Here is a 24,619-nt window from a genome sequence, read left to right on the forward strand (position 1 = left end):
ATACCGGTGTTTCGCTAGCTAGCTAGCAGGCGTCCGTGTTCCTCGGCCACTGTAAGTTGTTAACATGTTGGTATGTGCCTTCTACTATCTTTTTATTCTATGATGGTATTTTCAGAAATGTTTCAAAATAAAACCGGTTGAATGTTTTTAAAAGAGCGTGTGTAAATGTGTGCTGTCATAAAGTATTGAGAAGGAGGAGGGGGCGTCATCCTCCCTGAGGTCTTGTTTTAAAAATGTAAAATTAAATTAGACACAGGAGCCTTGAAGCCAGGTCACAGCGGTCAAATCGGAATTATAAAGTTAGGTAGTGGCAAGAAATTCTCATAACCTCAACTATTCCAAGTGTATTTTTTTACTGCACTCCTTGAACGCACCGGTTTGTCAGTCTTTCAAATGCTTGGGCTCCAACTTCGGGACTACTTCCGCCCTTTTCACCATCCACTTCAGTCAATGTACAACTCTACTTCATGTGAAATGAAAAATGTGTGTTTCTAATTAAGTGATGATCGCACGCTGCGCGGTTCTATTCAGCTGTAACTAAAGTCTTTTGGATTTCGCTCACCATCATGGCGGCCAAACACTTGCAGGACGTACTACGGAAGTGGTTACGGAATTGGTTACAGAATTGGCGGTTCTAGCTAGCTAGCTAGCTAGCAAGCGTCCGTGTTCCTCAGCCACTGTAAGTTGTTAACATGTTGGTATGTGCCTTCTACTATCCCTCATTCCCTCATCTTTTTATTCTTGGATGGTATTTTCAGCTGTAACTAAAGTCTTTTGGATTTTGCTCACCATCATGGCGGCCACGGACGTACTACGGAAGTGGTTGCGGAAGTGGTTACGGAATTGGCGGTTCTATGGACTGGACTTACATACCGGTGTTTAGCTAGCTAGCAGTCGTCTGTGTTTTTCAGCCACTGTAAGTTGTTAACATGTTGGTTGTTTGTTCTGTTAATTTTGCCATAAAGTAGTTGTGTCTATGTATGAAAACGTTGTATTTAAACCCTTGTAGGTTGTAGTTTTATACATATTTTGAACGGCATATTGCTTTGAGGTGTAGGGTAAATATGGCACTGTTGATCAAGCTAGTTGTCCCCTCCACCTCAATATAATGAAATGACAAACTTTATTCTTAATACTTTTTTAAATCAAAGTATCACATAAGTAGACAACCTGATTTCCTGAATAGTTTTTGAACCATTTCGGTACTTCAGTTAGCCTTTCAGGTTTTCTCTCTCTTCTCTCATGATGCTGTCAATGTCATCCTCCAGGCTGGAGAAACATGGCCTCTCCTCAAAGTTGTACGTCCAGCACTGTGTCATCAAACCGTAGACCTTGTGTCACAGTGAGAACATTTAGTTATTTTCTTTGCAGTTTAGCAAGACTTAAATTACTAATTAGTGCAGAATCAAAGTGCTCGGCTGTAATTAGGCCTACAACACTTCCTGACATCATGACACTGCTCAATACTGGCATTGAAACAGGAGCTCAGAACATTTAGAGATTCTCCTATCACATGAAAAAATTAAAAACAATCAGAAATAATATAAGAATAACTTCTGTGGTCACTTTGGTGGTTTCTGTCATGAATAGGGGAAATAGCAAATAGCAGCATTTACCTTCGGTGGGCAGTTGGGAGGAGGAGGCAACCTCCAGTTATTCTTCAGGGCATTTAGAAGATGCATCGAAATGGATAGTCCGTGCACACTGTTTCCAATCTCCTGCATACACAGCTGAAACATACATGATAATATTCTGTATAACTTTTTTTTTTCTGCTAAGTGTTGCCTCAGTTCTTGTACAATGTCTTAGTTATGGCAGAAAGCAGAAAAGTGATGTTAAATGTTCATTTATCCACTTTACAGCCGTCCCTTGTTTATTGCTGTTAATTGGTTAAGATAAGTCAATTTCCGTGGAGTAGGAATCAATAATACATGAAATAGTTTTGTAGTAAGAACACAGAAAACTTGTTTATGACCTCGTATATATGGATACAGCTCTGTAGACATGAAAAAAAACCACTGTAGTCACCTTTGGACTGCTATTACTTGATTAGTAGATGCGATAATCCAATTAAAAATCCATATTAAATAATATAATTAATATTAATAAGCCATATTAAAACATCAAGAAAAGACCAACATCAGCGTATATGACACTGCTGCACTATTGCTACATTTGTTTACACCTCATTGCGCTTCCCTGCAAGGACACAAGAGATGGCCGCCGCTTTAAAACGAGTGGGGACGAAGCACAGTAAGAAGCAGAAAATGTACCACTTCCACACGGAACGGGAGGAGAACGTTTTCTCTGACTGCATGCAGTGCAATTTAAAGTAATGTAAGGTAATAAATAATTAACATTATTATTACTGATGCCCAGTATTGACCAGAATACTGCATTTTTTTTGTATTATTTCGTATGGGAAAAATTGCTTCGGTGTTCGTACTTTGCAGTTTTCGGCTTAACTTTGGTCTAATTCTTTAATGACAAAAATCGAGGTACCACGGTATTACACAATAATTAATCTCACTTTTTGGGGGCTGGATTTTGCATCGCAGTAGGAAAACAGCTCATGAAGAACAACTCCATAACTCCAGACGTCTGACTTTTGGGAGAATCTGGACTCGTTGATGGACTCTGGGGCATACCTGCGTCAACAAGATTGAATCGTTATCTGATTGACGGTTGTACACTGCAAAACCGAAATATGTGCAATACAAAAATCGGCAATATCACTTCATTATTACGCATTTGATAACAAATTTAGTATGTATGGTTGGTGCTTTTCTAACATCCCACATTACAAAATAAATGTATGATTCATGTTGATATGGGATCAATATCAGTACAGGCTGATAATCAAGGCTGCAAAATCGGAATTGTATCAGAAGTTCGGGACACGCCTCCTCCAGAATCTCCTTTGTTTTGCACTACTTCAGATTAAACCTGCACTGTTTTTGTCCATGAAATATATAATAAATTGGAGAAATTTCCGCAATTTTGATATTGTCATGAATGGATGCTATTGCTCCCGCAGCCAAACCAGTTGAGAACCATTGTTACAAAGATACGGAAACCTACCAGAAAACGGGGCTCTCTCCAGGCTGTGTTACTCTGTAGTATTCCTTATCCAAGGGAACAATCTTAGTCAGTCCGAAATCCGCAATTTTCACCAGGGAATCGCTAGCCACGAGGATGTTTCTGGCCGCCAGGTCTCGGTGCACGTAACGTAATGTCTGCAGGTACGCCATTCCCTGGAGTAGACATGTCAAACGTGTTTTTATTGTTATTTATTATAGAGATAATGTGAGATAGCGATAAGTGTGATTTGTTGTTATGGAAGTTCTAACCTTACATATCTGTGATGCAAAAAGTAACAGACGCCTGATGACTATGTTGTGTCTGTTGTTTTGTAGATATCCAATAAGACTTCCATGGGGTAAGTATTCCATCACCAAACTCATATCCTGACGACCTGTGAAAAAAAATCCATACATATTATCTTTACATTTTAGTTGAACTACTTCCGAAAAATCACATTCTGTTGTGAACTTTTCCATAACGCGCCATGGATGGATGGCACGGCAATGCTGCGTCTGTCCACCAGAGGGAGACAGCGGAGCCCAGAGGGAGACTGACGTCATTGCAGCGCCGTGGTAAGTACCAATGAATGCGTTGCTTGGGATGCAGTGCATGATGTGAAAACGTAAAAACATTTTTTTTTTTCCATTTTAAACTTGTATTGATAACTTTTGAGTATTGATACATTTTGAGTGTTAAGTTGCTGTGTGATGAGTGTAGCATTATATGTAAAATGACACCATGAGTAATTACCGCCTGCTATTTCCAGTGGGTTGACAAGCTCGCCATGACTGTACTGATAGCTTGAGATTATTGATTATTTGAAGTATTAGCAGTAATTATGAAGTAAAGGAGCTTAGAGTCGCGAATGCTGAATCGCAAATATTTTGTTACGTACCTTACCATTAAACAAATAAGCACCAGTAACAAGCTAAAAAAAAAACACTAAACAATCCTAAAAGTCTGTTTTAATTGAATTTTAGTATTATATTTGACATTTGTATTACCCATGCTGTAGCAGACACCTCGGTACTTGACAATGAAGTCGCAGTGCAACATGCTGAGGGTTTTGATCTCCTTGCGAAAGTCTTCCACGGTCGATTGTTTACTGGGCTGCAGCTTCTTTACAGCAACCATCTCGCCCGTGTCATCTCCCAGTGGGTCATAACGACACAGTTCAACCCTGCCAAAGTTTCCCTGGGGTAAACAAAAAAAGACATTAGTTCAGACCTCACAATCCCATCTCTCGGCCATCCGTGCATGCGTGGGTTTTCTCCGGGTACTCCGGTTTCCTCCCACATTCCAAAAACATGCTAGGTTAATTAGCGACTCCAAATTTGTCCATAGGTATGAATGTGAGTGTGAATGGTTGTTTGTCTATATGTGCTCTGTGATTGGCTGGCCACCAGTCCAGGGTGTACCCCGCCTCTCTCTCACCCGAAAACAGCTGGGATAGGCTCCAGCACCCCCACGACAGTATCACTCGGATACTGTGAACATCCAGCAGCAACACAACATTTTGGCATGACTACTATTTTGATGAAAAATATACTGAACCAGGGCTGCACAGCGGCCGGGTGGTTAGCACACAGGCTTCACAGCTAGGAGACCCGAGTTCAATTCCATCCTCGGCCATCTCTGTGTGGAGTTTGCATGTTCTCCCCGTGCATGCGTGGGTTTTCTCCGGGTACTCCGGTTTCCTCCCACATTCCAAAAACATGCTAGGTTAATTAGCGACTCCAAATTTGTCCATAGGTATGAATGTGAGTGTGAATGGTTGTTTGTCTATATGTGCCCTGTGATTGGCTGGCCACCAGTCCAGGGTGTACCCGCCCCTCGGCAGAAGACAGCTGGGATAGGCTCCAGCACCCCCGCGACCCTTGTGAGTATAAGTGGTTGAAAATGAATTAATAATAATAATAATATTCATCATCATTATAATAACACAGACTACTGTTGTGGCTGTACTTCAGCTCTGAATCTAAAACGCCACTTCCTGTCCACATGTCTTATTGAAACACACAAGTCTTATTTTTGTCTTAAATGTCTTAAATTTTCTCTAATTATATATACTATAGTGGATGATATGAGTGTGAAGATGACTATAGGGATGTTATTTAATGTCTAGAGGGCTCTAATAATGTCAAAAATCATACTTTGAAATGATCTATGAAAATAATCCTTTCATTAATATTAAATCCTACTTTGTGGGAATTGTCGAACCAATTAGGTGCGATAAACGAGGCATTCTTGTATATATATATATATTTCAACACATACATTTCCCACATCTCTACTAAGAGGCCCCCCACCATTTTCCCCCCAGAAAAACAACAGCGAAGTCATGCCTACCTTTCCTAGCAGTGACATAAAACGTAGGTGCCGCTCCTCAAATAATGTCTGGTTATGCAGGGAGGGGCCGGATGTTCGACACACTGGGTTCAGTGCGACGGGTTCAGTGGCGTGGAGTATCACATAGTCTATTTTGAAACCATAAAAAAAAATATCTCATTCATGGGTCGGTATAGTTTGTAAATTGGTCTCTTGATGAAGATGAAGAACATCAGTACCTGATGTGATGAGACTGTTGAGGTCACGGATGAGACCGCGACATGAAGGTCTGAAGGCTGCCTCGTAATTCATACACTGGCTGATCAGATCAGCCAGTTCTGTCCATTGAGAGGGCGCAAGCTGCTGGAAGCTTTTGTAAAACTGCTGCTTCTACAATAAGATTGTGGAATTTTTGCTGAGAGATTGACGAAACTGTTTGCTCTATTAAGCCATGTTACCGCGTTTAATCCCAGTTAGTCCCACATGGACGTTTTGCTCACTAGGGTGCATCAAAAAAACACAATTATTGAATTTTGATATGGCTGGGTACTAAAAGTGTTCCAATATATGTAGAAACAACACATAGAAAATATTTTTCCAATACATGATTATTTAGGGGTGCCACCATACATCTGTTTTTGTGGACTAAAGTGGTGAACAGTTTATGTTTTTGTTGGTATTTATACTACTATGACATATTACTAGCAAATTTGCGGTTTTGTCTTTTGTAATTTGAATGATTTGTAGTCATATTTATAGGTATTTAGCGCTCATTGCCTCTACTGTAGCTAACATTAGCTAGCTACAGTTTGCTAATGACAGTTAGCTAATAGCTGAGCAAGCATAACATCAACAACAGTAATCTAGAGTAGATCAGGGGTCTCAAACTCAATTTACTTGGGGCCACTGGAGCTAGGGTCTGGGTGAGACTGGGCTGCATCAGGTCCCCCCCCCCCCCAAAAAAAACGCATTTATTAAAAACAGAAAAATATACAAACTTTTTCAGTGCTTTGGTTCCGATTTTCTACAATAAAAGCTCTAGTTGGTGGGTAGACAAATTATTTTTTTCAGATTAAAATTACCAAAGCATTATTAGAGCCCTGTAGACATGACAAAACACGACTATAGTCACATTTATACTCTTTTTATTTAAAACATTGTGCAACTGCAGGGTCTTGAGACACATGCTAACTCGCAAACTAGAGCGCTAGCGACCTAAACGGTAGCCTTCAAGTTATTTCCTTTCAACTTAAATCGCCAAAAACTTACCACTTCCACACGGATAGGGAGGATAACTATTAACAGTTATTTAACCTTTAACATGAACATGAATCAAACGTAATAATTTTTTCTGGGTACATGATACCATACAGCATCCATATCAAACTTGCGCGGGCCGCACTAACATTAAACTTTCATATCAAGGCGGGGGCCTCAAACTAGTGTCCCGCGGGCCGCGTGTTTGAGACCCCTGGAGTAGACAGTATTGCTGATGCCTCATATTTATCGAGAGTGGTACTGTAGTCCTACATAATGTGATATACACTTGTCCATGTATTATTTTAGGCACTGTGCAGCACAACCCACCAGCTCTCCTAAGACCCCAAGCACATACTTTACCCCCCCATGGACTGTTCACACATGACCCCCCCTAAAAAAAAAACCCAAAAGACATGAATTTAAAATTTCCCATTCAAATTTGATGCACCTTAATGGCCACTTTACTGTTTCTTTGAACTGAACATACCTGTTGAAGGTCCCAGTCTTGAAGCGGCGCGTTACCACCGTTAAAGATTTCCCACACAGTGGCGCCAAAGCTCCACTTATCACTCTCCAAGGTCAGGTTGTCTGGGGCCTTCAGTACCTCAGGCGCCACCCAGGGAATTCTGTCTAGGATAACTGAAGAGCATACAGAAGTGTGTATGTATGCATCAATACATACATACATCAATACTCTTCAATGTTCTTTACCATCTCTGCCTATCATGGCAACGCTGATACCAGGGTCGCTTAGTTTGATGAAAGGAGAGCTGCCCTTCGTTATGTCGCCTTCTCTGGCCAGTAGCACGTTTTTGGCACAGATATTTCCATGAACAATGTTCTTTTCTTCCTGTAAGGAACACGGCCGTCACGCTTTTCAACGTTTCATGACATCCACAACAGAAATCGTTTCCTCACCAGAAAGTTGAGAGCACAGGCGAGTTGTTTGGCGACGTCAAGTTTCCAGCTCACTGACACGGATCTCCCCCTCTTTAGGTAAAGGTCGAGGGCGCCGTACTTCACAAACTCTTGGACCATGATGTCTGCAAAGACGTTTGCTTTAACAGCTGCACTCGCAAGTTGGCAAAGGGTCAAAGTGATGCGAGGTGAAGCTTCAATCATCAGAGCTGGTCTCCGCGCCAAAACTTGCATTGTTTTCATTTTAAAGGGTCCCTGACATCACCTTTGCTTAAATAAGTTATGGATTATTTGTCATTATTTCTATTTTCCATTGATCCATTTTGAAAGCGAATGGTAAATTTCTTCTTCTCAAATTACCTTTATAGCTGCACGGTGGTAGAGTGGTTAGCGTGCAGGCCACACAGCTAGGAGACGCAAATTCAATTCCACCTTCGGCCATCTCTGTGTGGAGTTTTCTCCGGGTATTCCAGTTTCCTCCCACATTCCAAAAACAGGCTAGGTTAATTAGCCACTCCAAATTGTCCATAGGTATGAATGTGAGTGTGAATGGTTGTTTGTCTATATGTGCCCTGTGATTGGCTGGCCACCAGTCCAGGGTGTACCCCACCTCTTGCCCCAAGACAGCTGGGACAGGCTCCAGCACCCCCATGACAGTATCACTCGGATACTGTGAACATCCAGCAGCAACACAACATTTTGGCATGACTACTATTTTGATGAAAAATATACTGAACCAGGGCTGCACAGCGGTCGGGTGGTTAGCACACAGGTGTCACAGCTAGGAGACTAGGGTTCAATTCCACCCTCGGCCATCTCTATGTGGAGTTTGCATGTTCTCCCCGTGCATGCGTGGGTTTTCTCCGGGTACTCCGGTTTCCTCCCACATTCCAAAAACATGCTAGGTTAATTAGCCACTCCAAATTGTCCATAGGTATGAATGTGAGTGTGAATGGTTGTTTGTCTATATGTGCCCTGTGATTGGCTGGCCACCAGTCCAGGGTGTACCCCGCCTTTTGCCTGAAGTCAGCTGGGATAGGCTCCAGCATACCCCCACAATCCTAGTGAGGGTAAGCGGCATAGAAACTTAACTGAAAAAAGTTTAAATATTTGGAAAAAAAAAAAAAAAAACATTTTTAAAAATTAAGGAAGAAAAACTACGCATTGAAAAAACTGGGAAAAAGTCCCAAAAAGATGACATAATAACTGTTTATAGGTATGAATGTGAGTGTGAATGGTTGTTTGTCTATATGTGCCCTGTGATTGGCTGGCCACCGGTCCAGGGTGTACCCCGCCTCTAGCCCGAAGACAGCCGGGATAAGCTCCAGGTAAAAAAATGAATGACTATAGTTATATACATGTTGACCAGGACCGGGTGTACTTACATGGTTTATTGCACGGGTTTTGTACATAATTTTTGACAGCCTTTTATGGTAAGTAAAAGTTCCCCAAGTAAAAAGTTATGCAGAGAAATTTGTGTCTTTTTATCCAATCAAATAAAAATAATGATTTGCAAGCAAAAACTGGATTTGCAAGAAAAAAAAATTGTCGCAAACAAACAAAACAAAACTTTGCAAGTTTAAAAAAAAAACGATTCGCAAGCAAAAAATTTGATTTGAAAGAAAAAAAAAAGTTGCAAGCAAAAAAACAACAACAATATAATGGTTTTACAAGCAAAAATGTTGATGATGATAATGCTGTCATCTACCTGCTGCATCATGCGCACTCTCCCCTGGATGGTGGAAGTACCTCCAGTACCTCTAACACATCCAGCCCTTTCTGATGACTGAGAGGCAGACCACCAGTCCAGGGTGTACCCCGCCTCTCGCCTGAAAACAGCTGGGATAGGCTCCAGCATCCCCTGCGACCCTCGTGAGGATAAGCGGTAGAAAATGAATGAATTTGAAAAGTTGATAAGTCATGTCAGGGACCCTTTAATATGTAAGATAACATACAAAATACCTACATACAAATACATGCAAAACTACATACAAAAATATAAGCTTTTCCATTTTCCATGTTAATAGTAATAACTAGTTTCATTCATTTTCTACCGCTTTTCCTCACAAGGGTCGCAAGGGGTGCTGGAGCCTCCATGCACGGGGAGAACATGCAAACTCCACACAGCGATAGCCGAGGTTGGAATTGATCTTGGGTCTCCTAGCTGTGAGGCCTGCGTGGTAACCACTTGTCCACTGTGCGTCATCCAAAATTCATTCATTCATTTATTTTCTACCGCTTTTTCCTCACGAGGGTTGCGGGGGTGCTGGAGCCTATCCCAGCTGTCTTCGGGCAAGAGAGGCGGGGTGCACCCTGGACTGGTGGCCAGCCAATCACAGGGCACTTATAGACTAACAACCATTCACACTCACATTCATACCTATGGACAATTTGGAGTCGCTAATTAACCTAGCATGTTTTTGGAATGTGGGAGGAAACCGGAGTACCCCATTACTGACTGATGTTGCAACTAAATTTTCAGACACGGTACAGACGCTTGCTGGAGTTTCTGGCCCGGAAGCCTTTTTTGCAACATTTGAACCTCTCTTCTTGAAGTTCTTATTGATCTGATAAATGGTTGGATTAGGTGCCATCCTACTAGCAGCAAAGTCCTTGCCTGTGAAGTCCTTATTATTCTCACTCGATCAGGATAATGTTTTTTGGGGGATTCGTTCATTTTCATGAACAAAGCGCGACTTTGTAATTAATTGCCATTTATCTTATGACTCTTCAGAACAATCCGGAGTATAGTGAAGCAGCAGATTATGTGAAAATTAACAAATCTTTTGACCACTACTTGTACAATCTCAAGTTTTCAACTTACTTTTTGTTCCATGAACGCTGATACCGTAAACCAAAAGAAGGTGCTTGTGCGAGATTTGACTCATGATGCTGGCAGCTTCGAAAAAAGACTGAGTGACAGAAATGACAAGTCAACATCCTCGGTTTCAACATTGATCGAAACAACATTTCCATCAGATGAAACTCACTTCCCAGCAGTTCTTGTGAACACCGTTGAGTTCTTTCAGCAGAACATCCGTCACATGTTTCTCCCCATCACGGATGTCTATTTTGGAGCCTTTAAAAACCCGAGTAAAGGATCCTTGTCCAAGGCTTTCACCCTTTATAGGAGGAGGAAAGAAATACAGAACCAATATTGGATTTTGCTAGAATTTTGCCAGGTCATACAACTAGAACCGATATTGACGATGAATGGGAAATTTTAAATTCCATTGAGATTTAGGGGTGCCACCTCACACATAAACTTTTGTAAAATTTCAGAAAATGTGCAATTGCCAAAATGTTTACTTGGAAATTTGTCTGGTCATAGAAATGTAAAATACAATCCAAAAAGTCATTCAAAACAGACTTTTAGAATTGTTTAGTGTTTTTTTTTTTAGCTTGTCACTGGTGCTTATTTGTTTAATGGTAAGGTAGGTAACAAAATATTTGCGATTCAGCATTCGCGACTCTTTACTACTGCTAATACTTCAAATAATCAACAATCTCGAGCTATCAGTACAGTCATGGCCAGCTTGTCAACCCACTAGAAATAGCAGGTGGTAATTTACTCATGGTGTCATTTTACAAATAATGCTACACTCATCACACAGCAACTTAACACTCAAAATGTATACCTAAGAAATATAAGGTACCAATAAAAAAAAAATGTTTTTTCTAATGAACATTAAAATGTCTTTTGCAAAGTTTTGAGGAAATCCATCGAGATTTAGGGGTGCCACCTCACACATAAACTTTTGTAAAATTTCAGAAAATGTGCAATTTCTAATTGTGCAATTGCCAAAAAAAAGTTGACCTGGAAATGTTGAGTACAATGAACAGTGCCTAAAATAATACATGGACAAGTGTATATCAGATTATGTAGGACTACAGTACCACTCTCAATAAATATGAGGCACCAGCAATACTGTCTACTCCAGGGGTCTCAAACACGTGGCCCGCGGGCCTTGATATGAAAGTTTAATGTTAGTGCGGCCCGCGCAAGTTTGATATGGATGCTGTATGGTATCATGTACCCAGAAAAAATTATTACGTTTGATTCATGTTCATGTTAAAGGTTAAATAACTGTTAATAATTATCCTCCCTATCCGTGTGGAAGTGGTAAGTTTTTGGCTATTAAGTTTAAAGGAAATAACTTGGAGGCTACCGTTTAGGTCGCTAGCGGTCTAGTTTGCGAGTTAGCATGTGTCTCAAGACCCTGCAGTTGCGCAATATGTTAAAATAAAAAGAGTATAAATGTGACTATAGTCGTGTTTTGTCATGTCTACAGGGCTCTAATAATGCTTTGTTCATTTTAATCTGAAAAAATAATAATTTGTCTACCCACCAACTATATGTGGTTTCTTAAGTTTTTATTATTTGCCGTTTTATTATTATTATTATTATATTTATTTATTTATTACTGATTGATTAGTTTTCTTTATTCTTGATTTGTTTATTTATTTTTCATCTTATTTTGTGCAGAAAAATAAAAATTAAGATATTTGAGAACAGTGGAATGTTTTATTGTAGAAATCGGAACCAAAGCACTGAACAAGTTTGTATATTTTTCTGTTTTTAATAAATGCGTTTTTTTTTTGTTTTTTTTTTTTAGGAAAACCTGATGCGGCCCAGCCTCGCCCAGACCCTAGCTCCATTGGTTCCCAGGTAAATTGAGTTTGAGACCCCTGGTATGTAGTATATTAAAAGAGTTTTGTGTTAACATTTTTGGGTATCCTGAACATATTATCTGGTTTAGATGATTTCTTATGAGAAGATTATGACAACATACCCATTTTAGGTCTTCATATTTGATCATGTGGAACTGGATATGACTACATTTTTTCCTCTCAGGTGTTGGGGACCGTCGAGCCTCTACAGAACTGCCGTCGCGTATGATGATGAGATTCGTGAACTCTATAGAGGGATCAGGAAACATATTTTTTTTGATATGCTTAGCAAAGCACGCTTAAAAATGGCGTCATGTTGTGGAAGTGGCAACCGACCTTTGGGTTGGGGTGGACAGCATCGGTCGAGCTTTGCCGGTACGCGATCCAGCAGCAGTTTATGTTGTCGGTAAAAACCGGTGAGCTCTCTCAAACTGGAAAAGGACTGCTGGACACCAGGAAGACGGTAAAAGTCGTTCTTAACGATGAGACAGTCTTTGTAATCAAGTCCGAGCGACGTCTGAAGGCGCAAAAATTTTATGTAGTCACAATATTGTCTTAGGTAGGCACATCGGGAAGGATTTTTTTTTAATGGGAACATTTACAGTACCTGAATACAGACAGTGAGAAAGAAGTTATCAAACGTTTTGGGACTCTGTCGGAGTAAGAACGTTCCACTTTTAGATCCGGATTTTTTCAATTTGTCGACCGCAAACTCTGATCTGATCGGCGGAATATAGTCATTAAGAGTCGTCATTAGAGTACAACGGAATAATCCGTGAAAAGGACTCACGTGATTGGTCCGTGGCAGTGGTTTTTGATACCATCCAGAATACTTTCAGGGGCAACGTCCTGACAGAAGTAGTGGTTGGAGTCTACGGTCAGTCTGAAGTAGCCATCAACAAGCGATACAAATGATAACGCTTCTTTGAGAGTCTGGAAATTGGCTTCCTTTGGAACAAAATCATATAAAAAATGTTTTATCGTTGGTTTTTTTGATAGGTAGAAGCAATGTCATCTTTTACCAGACATCGGTCGTCATGACGAGTCACTGTCACCATCCTGCTGTCTTGGAGAACCAGCTCATGGGATATCCGTTCGATGCTAATCGAAATGATGTCCTGGAAATCACAGAAGGTTTGCCACTCCTACAAAATAAGATTACCATTTTACTTATTATTCCACTATAATTCTAACTATTAGAATCATCACGATTCTTGACGTTTGTTCTCACCAAGGAACCATTAGGCTGACAACTTCCACTGGTTTGAATACCAGTTTCGCCACCGACTCTCATGTGACTGAACGTTCCGCCGGAATGGGAAGAACCAGCGCTCACAAAGTAGACTTCGCTTCCTACGTCGGGAACAATTCCAGCCATTTCTACCAGGTATTTCAGTTTCAAGCTGCACTCGTCCACTGAGCGGCTTCCGACTTTTAAAAGGAAACGCTTCAGAGTGGTTCTGATTCGATAGCGGTCCAGGCGATTCCGTTTCTGTATGTCGCGGCGGTGTGACGCAGGAAGGCACGATTTGTAGCTGAAGGGAAAGAGCGCATAGAATTCTTACGTTATTTTCCTTTTCAGCGACTTTAGTCAAAAGAGCTACACAGAAACTTGTCTTAAGTCTTAAGGGTACTGCAACAAAAACTGAGAGAAACCCAGGGGGATTGAGTCGGGAACTTTCCAGTTCCAACTTAGACCCCTTTTCGAAGTCAGTACCTGACAGTCTTGCAGAGATCCCTGACGCTCAGATGATGCTCCTTCGCCATCCTCCACAAATCCAGCACTGCAAGTCCAAGGCATTCTTCTTGAGTGCTCAAAGGCGGAGTCACCCCCGCTTCGCCCCTGATAAAGTCACTTCGTACCTGTACCCCCCCAAAAAAATCAGTATCATAGAAATTAATCACATTTTCAAAACATTAAACGCGACAAGGATTTTGGGGAGAAACCATTCATTCATTCATTTTCTACCGCTTTTTCCTCACATGGAATTGAACTTGGGTCTCCTAGCTGTGAAGCCTGTGTTAACTCAAAGCGGCCCACCAGTCAAAATATTTGCCCACCCCTGGTCGATATGAACACAATGTTTTTAAAACAACTGCAAGATGTTAACTAGTGAATTTTATTTTAATTTTATTTTATATTTTTTTAATTATTTTTATTTAATTTAATTTTATTTATTTTATTTATATTTATTTTATTTTTATTTATTTATTTTTTTTAATTTTTTTATTTTTATTTTTTACTAGTGAAAAAAAATTGTGCAAGAGGTAGGGTACACCCTGGACTGGTGGCCAGCCAATCACAGGGCACATATAGACAAACAACCATTCACACTCACATTCATACCTATGGACAATTTGGAGTCGCTAATTAACCTAGCATGTTTTTGGAATGTGGGAGGAAACCGGAGTACCCGGAGAAAACCCACGCATGCACTGGGAGAACATGCAAACTACATGCGAACATGCGAGGGTGGAATTGAACCCTGGTCTCCTAGCAGTGAGGTCTGCGTGCTAACCACTAGACCACCGTGCAGCCGCATGTTTCCCCTTAAAAATCAATAACATCAAGCTTAACTTGTTGTATAACTCTTGTTTACACAGCTAAGCACATTGATGAACGTGCACGTGAATGAAGATGTTTTTCCTTACCTGAGCAAAGAGGTAGTCAATGACTTTGTAGTCAAACACAGGACTGATTCCATCTCTGGTCAGAGTGTAGCGATATGACCTTCGTGGTCCTTGTCCATACCAGTTTCCAAAGAAATACCTGAACATTAGGGAAGAAAAAAAGTCATTAACATCTTGATTGACATCTGACAAGGCCTTTATTTTATCAGAACCAAAAAAAATGACAGTTATTGACAGTTACACAGAGATAGCCGAGAGGTGGAATTGAACTTGGGTCTCCTAGCTGTGAAGCCTGTGTGCTAACCACCCGTCCACTGTGCAGCTCTGGTTCAGTATATTTTTCATCAAAATAGTAGTCATGCCAAAATGTTGTGTTGCTGCTGGATGTTCACAGTATTCGAGTGATACTGTCGTGGGGGTGCTGGAGCCTATCCCAGCTGTCTTCAGGCGAGAGGCGGGGTACACCCTGGACTGGTGGCCAGCCAGCCAATCACAGGGCACATATAGACAAACAACCATTCACACTCACATTCATACCTATGGACAATTTGGAGTCGCTAATTAACCTAGCATGTTTTTGGAATGTGGGAGGAAAACTCCACACAGAGATGGCCGAGGGTGGAATTGAACCCTGGTCTGCGCGCTAACCACTGTACCGCCGTGCCGCCCTAGTGAATTTTCAATGCTATATAAAAAAAAATCAACTATTTCCGGAGGAAATACTCCTACCTGAGTCTGAAGCGGACGTGTATGTTTTCTTCTGTTTTGAACACGTGTGATGGAGGATACCAGAATGATAGGTCACCAGATGCCAAACCAAAAAGACTTTGGTAAACTGGTAAAATTTCTGGAGAAATAAAACAAATATAGCATGCAAAAAATAAAAAAAAATAAGACAAAAGTTCAAGCAGGAAGCCTCGGTGAAGAATAATACGTCTTACCGCATCTTTTGGCTGCTTGGATGCAGATATCTTCAGCAGAGATGTGCCCAGCTGATACGTGTATTGTTGATGCATCCTTAGTGAGAGGGAGGAAGTAGACCTGTACTTGTAAGCTGGGACCAGTACTGGTGCTGGACCTCTGGCTTCCTCCACGGTCTCTGACTATCAGAGGAGTAAACTCCTCCTGATTGAGATCCATGGATGCTTCTGAGGATAAAATAACCACAGTATCATTAAGTGTAGTTCTTTCCATCACCAACTTGTTATGTTTGTATTAGTTTTTATTACAAGAGTGAATGGAGACCAGGGGTCTCAAACTCAATTTACTTGGGGGCCACTGGAGCTAGGGTCTGGGTGAGACAAAAAAAAAAACGCATTTATTAAAAACAAAAAAATTTAAAAAACTTCGCTTTGGTTCCAATTTTCTGCACAAAATAAGATGAAAAATAATCAGAAATAAATAAATATAATAATAATAATAAAACGGCAAATAATAAAAACTTAAGAAACCACATATAGTTGGTGGGTAGACAAATTTTTTTCATATTAAAATGAACAAAGCATTATTAGAGCCCTGTAGACATGACAAAACACGACTATAGTCACATTTATACTCTTTTTATTTACAACATATTGCGCAACTGCAGGGTCTTGAGACACATGCTAACTCGCAAACTAGAGAGCTAGCCACCTAAACGGTAGCCTTCAAGTTATTTCCTTTCAACTTAAATAGCCAAAAACTTACCACTTCCACACGGATAGGGAGGATAACTATTAACAGTTATTTAACCTTTAACATGAACATTAATCAAATGTAATATTTTTTTCTGGGTACATGATACTGTACAGCAGGGGTCTCAAACATGCGGCCTGCGAGCCAAATGTGGCCCACAGGACACTAGTTTGAGGCCCCCGCCTTGATATGAAAGTTTAATGTTAGTGCGGCCCGCGCAAGTTTGATATGGATGCTGTATGGTATCATGTACCCAGAAAAAATTATTACGTTTGATTAATGTTCATGTTAAAGGTTAAATAACTGTTAATAGTTATCCTCCCTATCCGTGTGGAAGTGGTAAGTTTTTGGCTATTTAAGTTGAAAGGAAATAACTTGAAGGCTACCGTTTAGGTGGCTAGCTCTCTAGTTTGCGAGTTAGCATGTGTCTCAAGACCCTGCAGTTGCGCAATATGTTGTAAATAAAAAGAGTATAAATGTGACTATAGTCGTGTTTTGTCATGTCTACAGGGCTCTAATAATGCTTTGTTCATTTTAATGTGAAAAAAATCATTTGTCTACCCACCAACTATATGTGGTTTCTTAAATTTTTATTATTTGCTGTTTTATTATTATTATTATATTTATTTATTACTGATTGATTTTCTTTATTCTTGATTTGTTTATTTATTTTTCATCTTATTTTGTGTAGAAAAATAAAAAGTAAGATATTTGAGAACAGTGGAATGTTTTATCAGAGCTTTTATTGTAGAAAATCGGAACCAAAGCACTGAAAAAGTTTGTATATTTTTCTGTTTTTAATAAATGCGTTTTTTTTTGTTTTTTTTAGGAAAACCTGATGCGGCCCAGCCTCGCCCAGACCCTAGCTCCAGTGGCTCCCAGGTAAATTGAGTTTGAGACCCCTGCTTTAAAGCTACTAAACAAAACAGCTAAGAACGCATTAAATAGGACGCAACTATTCATGACGGCACAATTACATAACATATGCGCTTCGATAAATATTTTCTTTTCCAAAAAAAAAAAAAAAATCAATTGTATAATCATATAATTAATCAAAGTAGGACGTTTTATTTGTGCTATGTTTATTGAGTGGGCGGTCCGTGACCTGGTGTTGTATTTGAGTCATAACTCAAATATTGTCAGGCAAAGTGGATGTCAATCCATGTGCCGTGGCATCACTGATGTGTTTTGAAAAAAGGACAACTGCTGCAAGGCATTTCTAGGTTTGCTTACTTTATTATGTTACTTTGTTCATTACTTAGCTTAAATGGCAAGTCGTCACAAGTTTTGCTGATTTGTTTTTTTGGCCGGCAACACAACTTCACACATAAATATTGTATTTGATTATTGCAAATATCTAAATTAGAAGATGATTCGTTTTCTTTGAACTTTACCGATAAAAAAAATAATTAACGTTTAACGAATCCTGCCATGATTCTGACAGTTGAAACATTGTTATGCTGTTTTCTTTTTTTTTTATTTTTTGGTGGAATCCAAGTTTTAGTGTATTGTATACTTAATGAAAGTTAATTCACTTCCCTAATTATGCTAGGATAATTCATTAACCTAGCATGCACAGAGGAGTCCACACTAAGATGGCCGAGGGTGGAATTGACTCGGTTATCACGATCTGTGAGGCCTGTTCACCAACCACTTGGAGGCCGTGCAGCCATCTTATCTTATGTTATCTTATGTTATCTTATTGTATGTTATCTTAACTTATTGTATCTTATCTTATGTTATCTTATTGTATGTTATCTTATCTTATTGTATCTTATCTTATGTTATCTTATCTTATGTTATCTTATTGTATGTTATCTTATCTTATTGTATCTTATCTTATGTTATCTTATTGTATGTTATCTTATCTTATTGTATCTTATCTTATGTTATCTTATGTTATCTTATTGTATGTTATCTTAACTTATTGTATCTTATCTTATGTTATCTTATTGTATGTTATCTTATCTTATTGTATCTTATCTTATATTATCTTATTGTATGTTATCTTAACTTATTGTATCTTATCTTATGTTATCTTATTGTATCTTATCTTATGTTATCTTATTGTATCTTATGTTATCTTATCTTATGTTATCTTATTGTATCTTATGTTATCTTATGTTATCTTATCTTATGTTATCTTATGTTATCTTATCTTATGTTATCTTATTGTATCTTATCTTATGTTATCTTATGTTATCTTATTGTATCTTATCTTATGTTATCTTATCTTATGTTATCTTATTGTATCTTATCTTATGTTATCTTATCTTATGTTATCTTATCTTATGTTATCTTATTGTATGTTATCTTATCTTATTGTATCTTATTTTATATTATCTTATCTTATGTTATCTTATTGTATGTTTTCTTATTTCATTGTATCTTATTTTATGTTATCTTATCTTATTGTATGTTTTGTTATCTTATCTTATTTTATCTTATTGTATGTTATCTTGTCTTATTGTATCTTATCTTATGTTATCTTATCTTATTGTATCTTATCTTATCTTATTGTATCTTATCTTATGTTGTCTAATGTATCCTATTGTATGTTATCTTATTGTATGTTATCTTATGTTATCTTTTCTTGTGTTATCTTATGTTATCTTATTGTATCTTATCTTATTGTATGTTATCTTATCTTATTGTATGTTATCTTATGTTATCTTATCTTGTGTTATCTTATGTTATCTTATCTTATGTTATCTTATGTTATCTTATGTTATCTTATCTTATTGTATGTTATCTCATGTTATCTTATCTTATGTTATCTTATGTTATCTTATCTTATTGTATGTTATCTTATGTTATCTTATGCGCTCTGTAAAAAGAACAACTCCTGCTGCAAGACATTTGTATGTTTGCTAACTGTATTACTTTGGTTACTTAAGTTAAACGATAAGTCGTCACAACAAGTTTTGGAGATTTGTCTTGGCTGGCAGCACAACTTCTCACATAAATATTGCATTAGATTGTTAGAAATGATATCTCCAAATTACCAGCATAAGTGAATGCGTCACCGCCGGCAGCTGTTTTTTTTAGCACTTGACAGAAAAAACATTTGCTTTCCGTGTGAAATGCATAAAAACGAGAATCCTGTTTTGAATTATGGAACAATACAGTAAGTCAGTGATTCAGTTGAAACATTATTACGTTTCCATCATGTAGGATTGAAATTGGAGTTTATGTTTTAATTCACTTACGTGCCCAAGTCCACTTCTGATCTTCCCCGGAAAAGAGAAGCAACAAGCCTGCTGTGGTTTCCCTCTTCGGTTTAGAGGTGCTTTGCAGTTTCCTGTCACCGTAACAAACACATTCTAAACTGCAAACATGTCCGCCGTTGCGTTCAAAACGTTCTATACGTCTAAAACAATTTGTAATAATAATAATAATAATACATTTTAGTTGTATAGCGCTTTTCAAAATACTCGGAAAATTTTCGGTTGAATAAAAACAAGTAAACAGAGTAAAAGATTAAGTTAAAATACAACATTCATTCGTTTACACCAGGGGTCTCAAACTCAATTTACTTTGGGGGCCACTGGAGCTATGGTCTGGGTGAGACTGGGCCACATCAGGTTTTCAAAAAAAAAACAACGCATTTATTAAAAACAGAAAAATATACAAACTTTTTGTAAAAGCGCTGATAAAACATTCCACTGTGCTCAAATATCTTAATTTTTATTTTTCTACACAAAATAAGATGAAAAATAAATAAAAAAATTAAGAATAAAGAAAATCAATCAGTAATAAATAAATATAATAATAATAATAAAATGGCAAATAATAAAAACTTAAGAAACCACATATAGTTGGTGGGTAGACAAATTATTTTTTTCAGATTAAAATGAACAAAGCATTATTAGAGCCCTGTAGACATGACAAAACACGACTATAGTCACATTTATACTCTTTTTATTTACAACATATTGCGCAACTGCAGGGTCTTGAGACACATGCTAACTCGCAAACTAGAGAGCTAGCGACCTAAACGGTAGCCTTCAAGTTATTTCCTTTCAACTTAAATAGCCAAAAACTTACCACTTCCACACGGATAGGGAGGATAATTATTAACAGTTATTTAACCTTTAACATGAACATGAATCAAACGTAATAATTTTTTCTGGGTACATGATACCATACAGCATCCATATCAAACTTTCGCGGGCCGCACTAACATTAAACTTTCATATCAAGGCGGGGGCCTAAACTAGCGTCCTTATGGCCACATTTGGCCCGCGGCCCGCATGTTTGAGACCCCTGGTTTAGAGTATTTGCTGAGAAACTAATGACCAGGTACATAAATGTAAAGTAGTCACCAAAACAAAAAAAATGGAAAATTAATGATTGACAGCTTGTTTGGCTTGGCACAAGTATTTGTATCGGTCCACTACTGCCCCCTCCTGGCCCCGAATGGTGATGGGTCCCACTGCATCACCACATCCTTGGTCTTGTTCATATTCAGGAGCAGATGGTTTGCATGGGACCACTCTACAAAGTCAGCAATCGCTGTCCTGCACTCCACTTCCTGTCCGTCTCTGATTCACCCAACCACTGCAGAGTCATCAGAGAACTTCTGCAGGTGGCATGTACTGGAAATCAGACGTGTACGGAGTCAACAGAAATGGACACAGGACTGTCCCCTGTGGTGCCCCTACATTACTTATTACATTATTATTACAACCATTCACACTCACATTCATACCTATGGACAATTTGGAGTGGCTAATTAACCTAGCATGTTTTTGGAATGTGGGAGGAAACCGGAGTACCCGGAGAAAACCCACACATCAACGGGGAGAACATGCAAACTCCACATAGAGATGGCTGAGGATGGAATTGAACTTGGGTCTCCTAGCTGCGAAGCCTGTGTGCTAACCACTCGGTCACTGTGCAGCCCTGGTTCAGTATATTTTTCATCAAAATAGTAGTCATGCTAAAATGTTGTGTTGCTACTGGATGTTCACAGTATCCGAGTGGTATTGTCGTGGCGGTGCTGGAGCCTATCCCAGCTGTCTTAGAGCGAGAGAGGCGGGGTACACCGTGGACTGGTGGCCAGCCAGCCAATCCCAGGGCACATATAGACAAACAACCATTCACACTCACATTCATACCTATGGACAATTTGGAGTCGCTAATTAACCTAGCATGTTTTTGGAATGTGGGAAAAAAACGGAATACTCGGAGAAAACCCACGCATTCACGGGGAGAACATGCAAACTTCACATAGAGATGAGTGGAATCGAACTCGGGTCTCCTAGCTGTGTGGTCTGGTTGCTAACCACTAGTCCACCGTGCAGCAGAATATATAACATTCATTCATTCATTCCTCACAAGGGTCGCAGGGGGTGCTGGAGCCTATCCCAGCTGTCTTCAGGCGAGAGAGAGAGGCGGGGTACACCCTGGACTGGTGGCCAGCCAATCACAGGGCACATATAGACAAACAACCATTCACACTCACATTCATACCTATGGACAATATGGAGTGGCTAATTAACCTAGCATGCACGGGGGAAAACATGCAAAGTCCACACAGAGATGGCCGAGGGTGGAATTGAACTCGGTTATGTCGCTCGGTCGCCCGTGCAGCCATCTTATCGTACGTTATCTTATCTTATCTTATCTTATGTTATCTTATCTTATCTTATTTTATGTGCTCTGGAAAAAGACATTTGTATGTTTGCTAACTGTATTACTTTGGTTACTTAAGTTAAACGATAAGTCGTCACAACAAGTTTTGGAGATTTGTCTTGGCTGGCAGCACAACTTCGCACATAAATATTGCATTAGATTGTTAGAAATGATATCTCCAAATTACCAGCGTAAGTGAATGCGTCACCGCCGGCAGCTGTTTTTTTTAGCACTTGACAGAAAAAAAAACATTTGCTTTCCGTGTGAAATGCATAAAAAACGAGAATTATGTTTGAATTATGGAACAATACAGTAAGTCAGTGATTCAGTTGAAACATTATTACGTTTCCATCATGTAGGATTGAAATTGGAGTTTATGTTTTAATTCACTTACGTGCCCAAGTCCACTTCTGATCTTCCCCGGAAAAGAGAAGCAACAAGCCTGCTGTGGTTTCCCTCTTCGGTTTAGAGGTGCTTTGCAGTTTCCTGTCACCGTAACAAACACATTCTAAACTGCAAACATGTCCGCCGTTGCGTTCAAAACGTTCTATACGTCTAAAACAATTTGTTCTGTATTACTTTTTACTTCTTTCCTTTGCTTCCATTTTGTCCCTGGAATTTTTTCCGTGTTAAAATATTGGCTTTTTTACTTTAACTTTTGATAATTATACAAGGCTGTCAAATCTCCAAACTGTCAAGAGTCATGAGCCTTAAATTCAAGATTACATACATTATAAAAGCAATAGGATTCTTGGTTTGGAATCAAAAAAAAATAATCAGAAATAACCTTTCGTTTTTAAACATTGACCAATAACCATGTGAATTTCCGCGAAATGGGATTGCTTCTTCATAAATGGAATATTTTAATAGTTAATACAGCCTTCTAGTTGTTAAAAATGTATTAATTAATATAGTATCACAAGCTAATTATATCTAGTTTTATCCGAAATTATGCGTTTTCAATGTAGAAATGTGCTAAAATACAAATACAGTGGTTTTTCCTTATTACAAATATACAACATAAGGTGGCTCAAAACGCTCGGTTTCAAAAGGCGTGGTAAAACTGTCCCTTTGTGATGTCACAGAGGGGTGGATTTCCTTATATGGTTCATAGTTAGGAAGCACTTTGACGCCCAAAGTGATCGGAGTGGGCTTATGTTTCAAATGTACTTCTTCCCTGAGATCATATTTCTCCTCTCTTGTACTAGAGAAGTATTGGATGACATTTTTAGCTAATTGCTTATTTTTAGCCTTATGCATTATTTTAGCTGTTTGAGGATGAACTATATCAGCAAGTTGAAGTATTTGTCATTTTAGAAATAAGGAGTTAGTATGTTCTCTGTAGGCGGCATTATGAATTATCCTTACTGGCCTTTTTTGCAGTACATTTAGCGAGTGAAAATTGCTTTTATAGTTATTAGCCCATATTTCCACACAATAATTAAGAACAAATTTTGCACTAACTCAGGGGTCTCAAACACGTGGCCAGCGGGCCAAATGTGGCCCGCAGGACACTAGTTTGAGGCCCCCACCTTGATATGAAAGTTTAATGTTTTAAAGTTTGATATGGATGCTGTATGGTATCATGTACCCAGAAAAAATTATTACGTTTGATTCATGTTCATGTTAAAAGTTAAATAACTGTTAATAGTTATCCTCCCTATCCGTGTGGAAGTGGTAAGTTTTTGGCTATTTAAGTTGAAAGGAAATAACTTGAAGGCTACCGTTTAGGTCGCTAGCTGTCTAGTTTGCGAGTTTTTATTATTATTATTATATTTATTTATTTATTACTGATTGATTGATTTTCTTTATTCTTGATTTGTTTATTTATTTTTCATCTTATTTTGTGCAGAAAAATAAAAATATTTGAGAATGTTTTATCAGAGCTTTTGTTGTTGAAAATCGGAACCAAAGCAGTGAAAAAGTTTGTATATTTTTCATAAAGTTTTTAATAAATGCGTTTTTTTTTTTTTTTTTTAAACCTGATGCGGCCCAGCCTTGTCCAGACCCTAGCTCCAGTGGCCCCCAGGTAAATTGAGTTTGAGACCCCTGTACTAACTCCTTATTTCTAAAATCATGTTCAAATGAAATCAAACCATTCCCATGTTATATAATGTATATCGTGTTTATCGTGCTTATCGTGTATTATCGTGTATTATCGTGTATTATCCCTTTTCCTACATAAGCAGTAAACCTTTGACTGCACCACCTACGCTTGGGAGTGTGTTAGTGTGTTGGCTGCAGGCTGCAAGAGGGCTGCTATTCAAAGTATCAGCACTCTCCTGCCAGGGAAGTCAAACGGGACCAGCAATAAGAGCGGTGAGTCTTTTAAATGAGTTTATTTAGACTCCCAACGGTTATGAGCTGCAACGGAAGCTCCAGTCAGCTCCATGACATCTATCATGTTTTTTTCCAG

The 24,619-nt window shown here is 38.8% G+C and overlaps 1 protein-coding gene across 1 annotated transcript; it reads right to left on the reverse strand.

The window, feature by feature from the left end:
- Window positions 1–1,139: 1,139 nt before the first annotated feature.
- jak3 (Janus kinase 3 (a protein tyrosine kinase, leukocyte)) lies at window positions 1,140–19,788 on the reverse strand. The gene is made up of 24 exons (XM_058072371.2): window positions 19,776–19,788; window positions 15,834–16,040; window positions 15,622–15,739; window positions 14,914–15,031; window positions 13,979–14,124; window positions 13,493–13,796; window positions 13,284–13,406; window positions 13,052–13,209; window positions 12,869–12,980; window positions 12,598–12,778; window positions 12,384–12,508; window positions 10,581–10,712; window positions 10,415–10,502; window positions 7,591–7,715; window positions 7,384–7,522; window positions 7,160–7,311; window positions 5,652–5,802; window positions 5,434–5,561; window positions 4,089–4,278; window positions 3,351–3,475; window positions 3,082–3,254; window positions 2,531–2,648; window positions 1,617–1,730; window positions 1,140–1,331 (listed from the first exon to the last, which is right to left on the reverse strand). Exons 2-24 carry the CDS (start codon window positions 16,030–16,032, stop codon window positions 1,212–1,214), a joined length of 3,339 nt encoding a protein of 1,112 aa, XP_057928354.2. The 5' UTR covers window positions 16,033–16,040; window positions 19,776–19,788; the 3' UTR covers window positions 1,140–1,211.
- Between the last annotated feature and the right edge of the window lie 4,831 nt (window positions 19,789–24,619).

The sequence above is a fragment of the Doryrhamphus excisus genome, linkage group LG4 (genome assembly GCF_037039965.1).
Source record: "Doryrhamphus excisus strain RoL-2023G ecotype Guam linkage group LG4, RoL_Dexc_Guam_v1.1, whole genome shotgun sequence".
Lineage (NCBI taxonomy): Eukaryota > Metazoa > Chordata > Actinopteri > Syngnathiformes > Syngnathidae > Doryrhamphus > Doryrhamphus excisus.

What these genes read in the sequence shown, in the direction of transcription:
- jak3 (XM_058072371.2), bottom strand. Translation starts at nt 16,032, where the DNA reads ATGGATCTCAATCAGGAGGAGTTTACTCCTCTGATAGTCAGAGACCGT. An exon ending in TTGACTACCTCTTTGCTCAG is followed by an intron (nt 14,125 to 14,913) that starts GTAAGGAAAAAC and finishes GGGGGGGTACAG; the next exon opens with GTACGAAGTGACTTTATCAG. An exon ending in GATCTCTGCAAGACTGTCAG is followed by an intron (nt 13,797 to 13,978) that starts GTACTGACTTCG and finishes CTTTCCCTTCAG; the next exon opens with CTACAAATCGTGCCTTCCTG.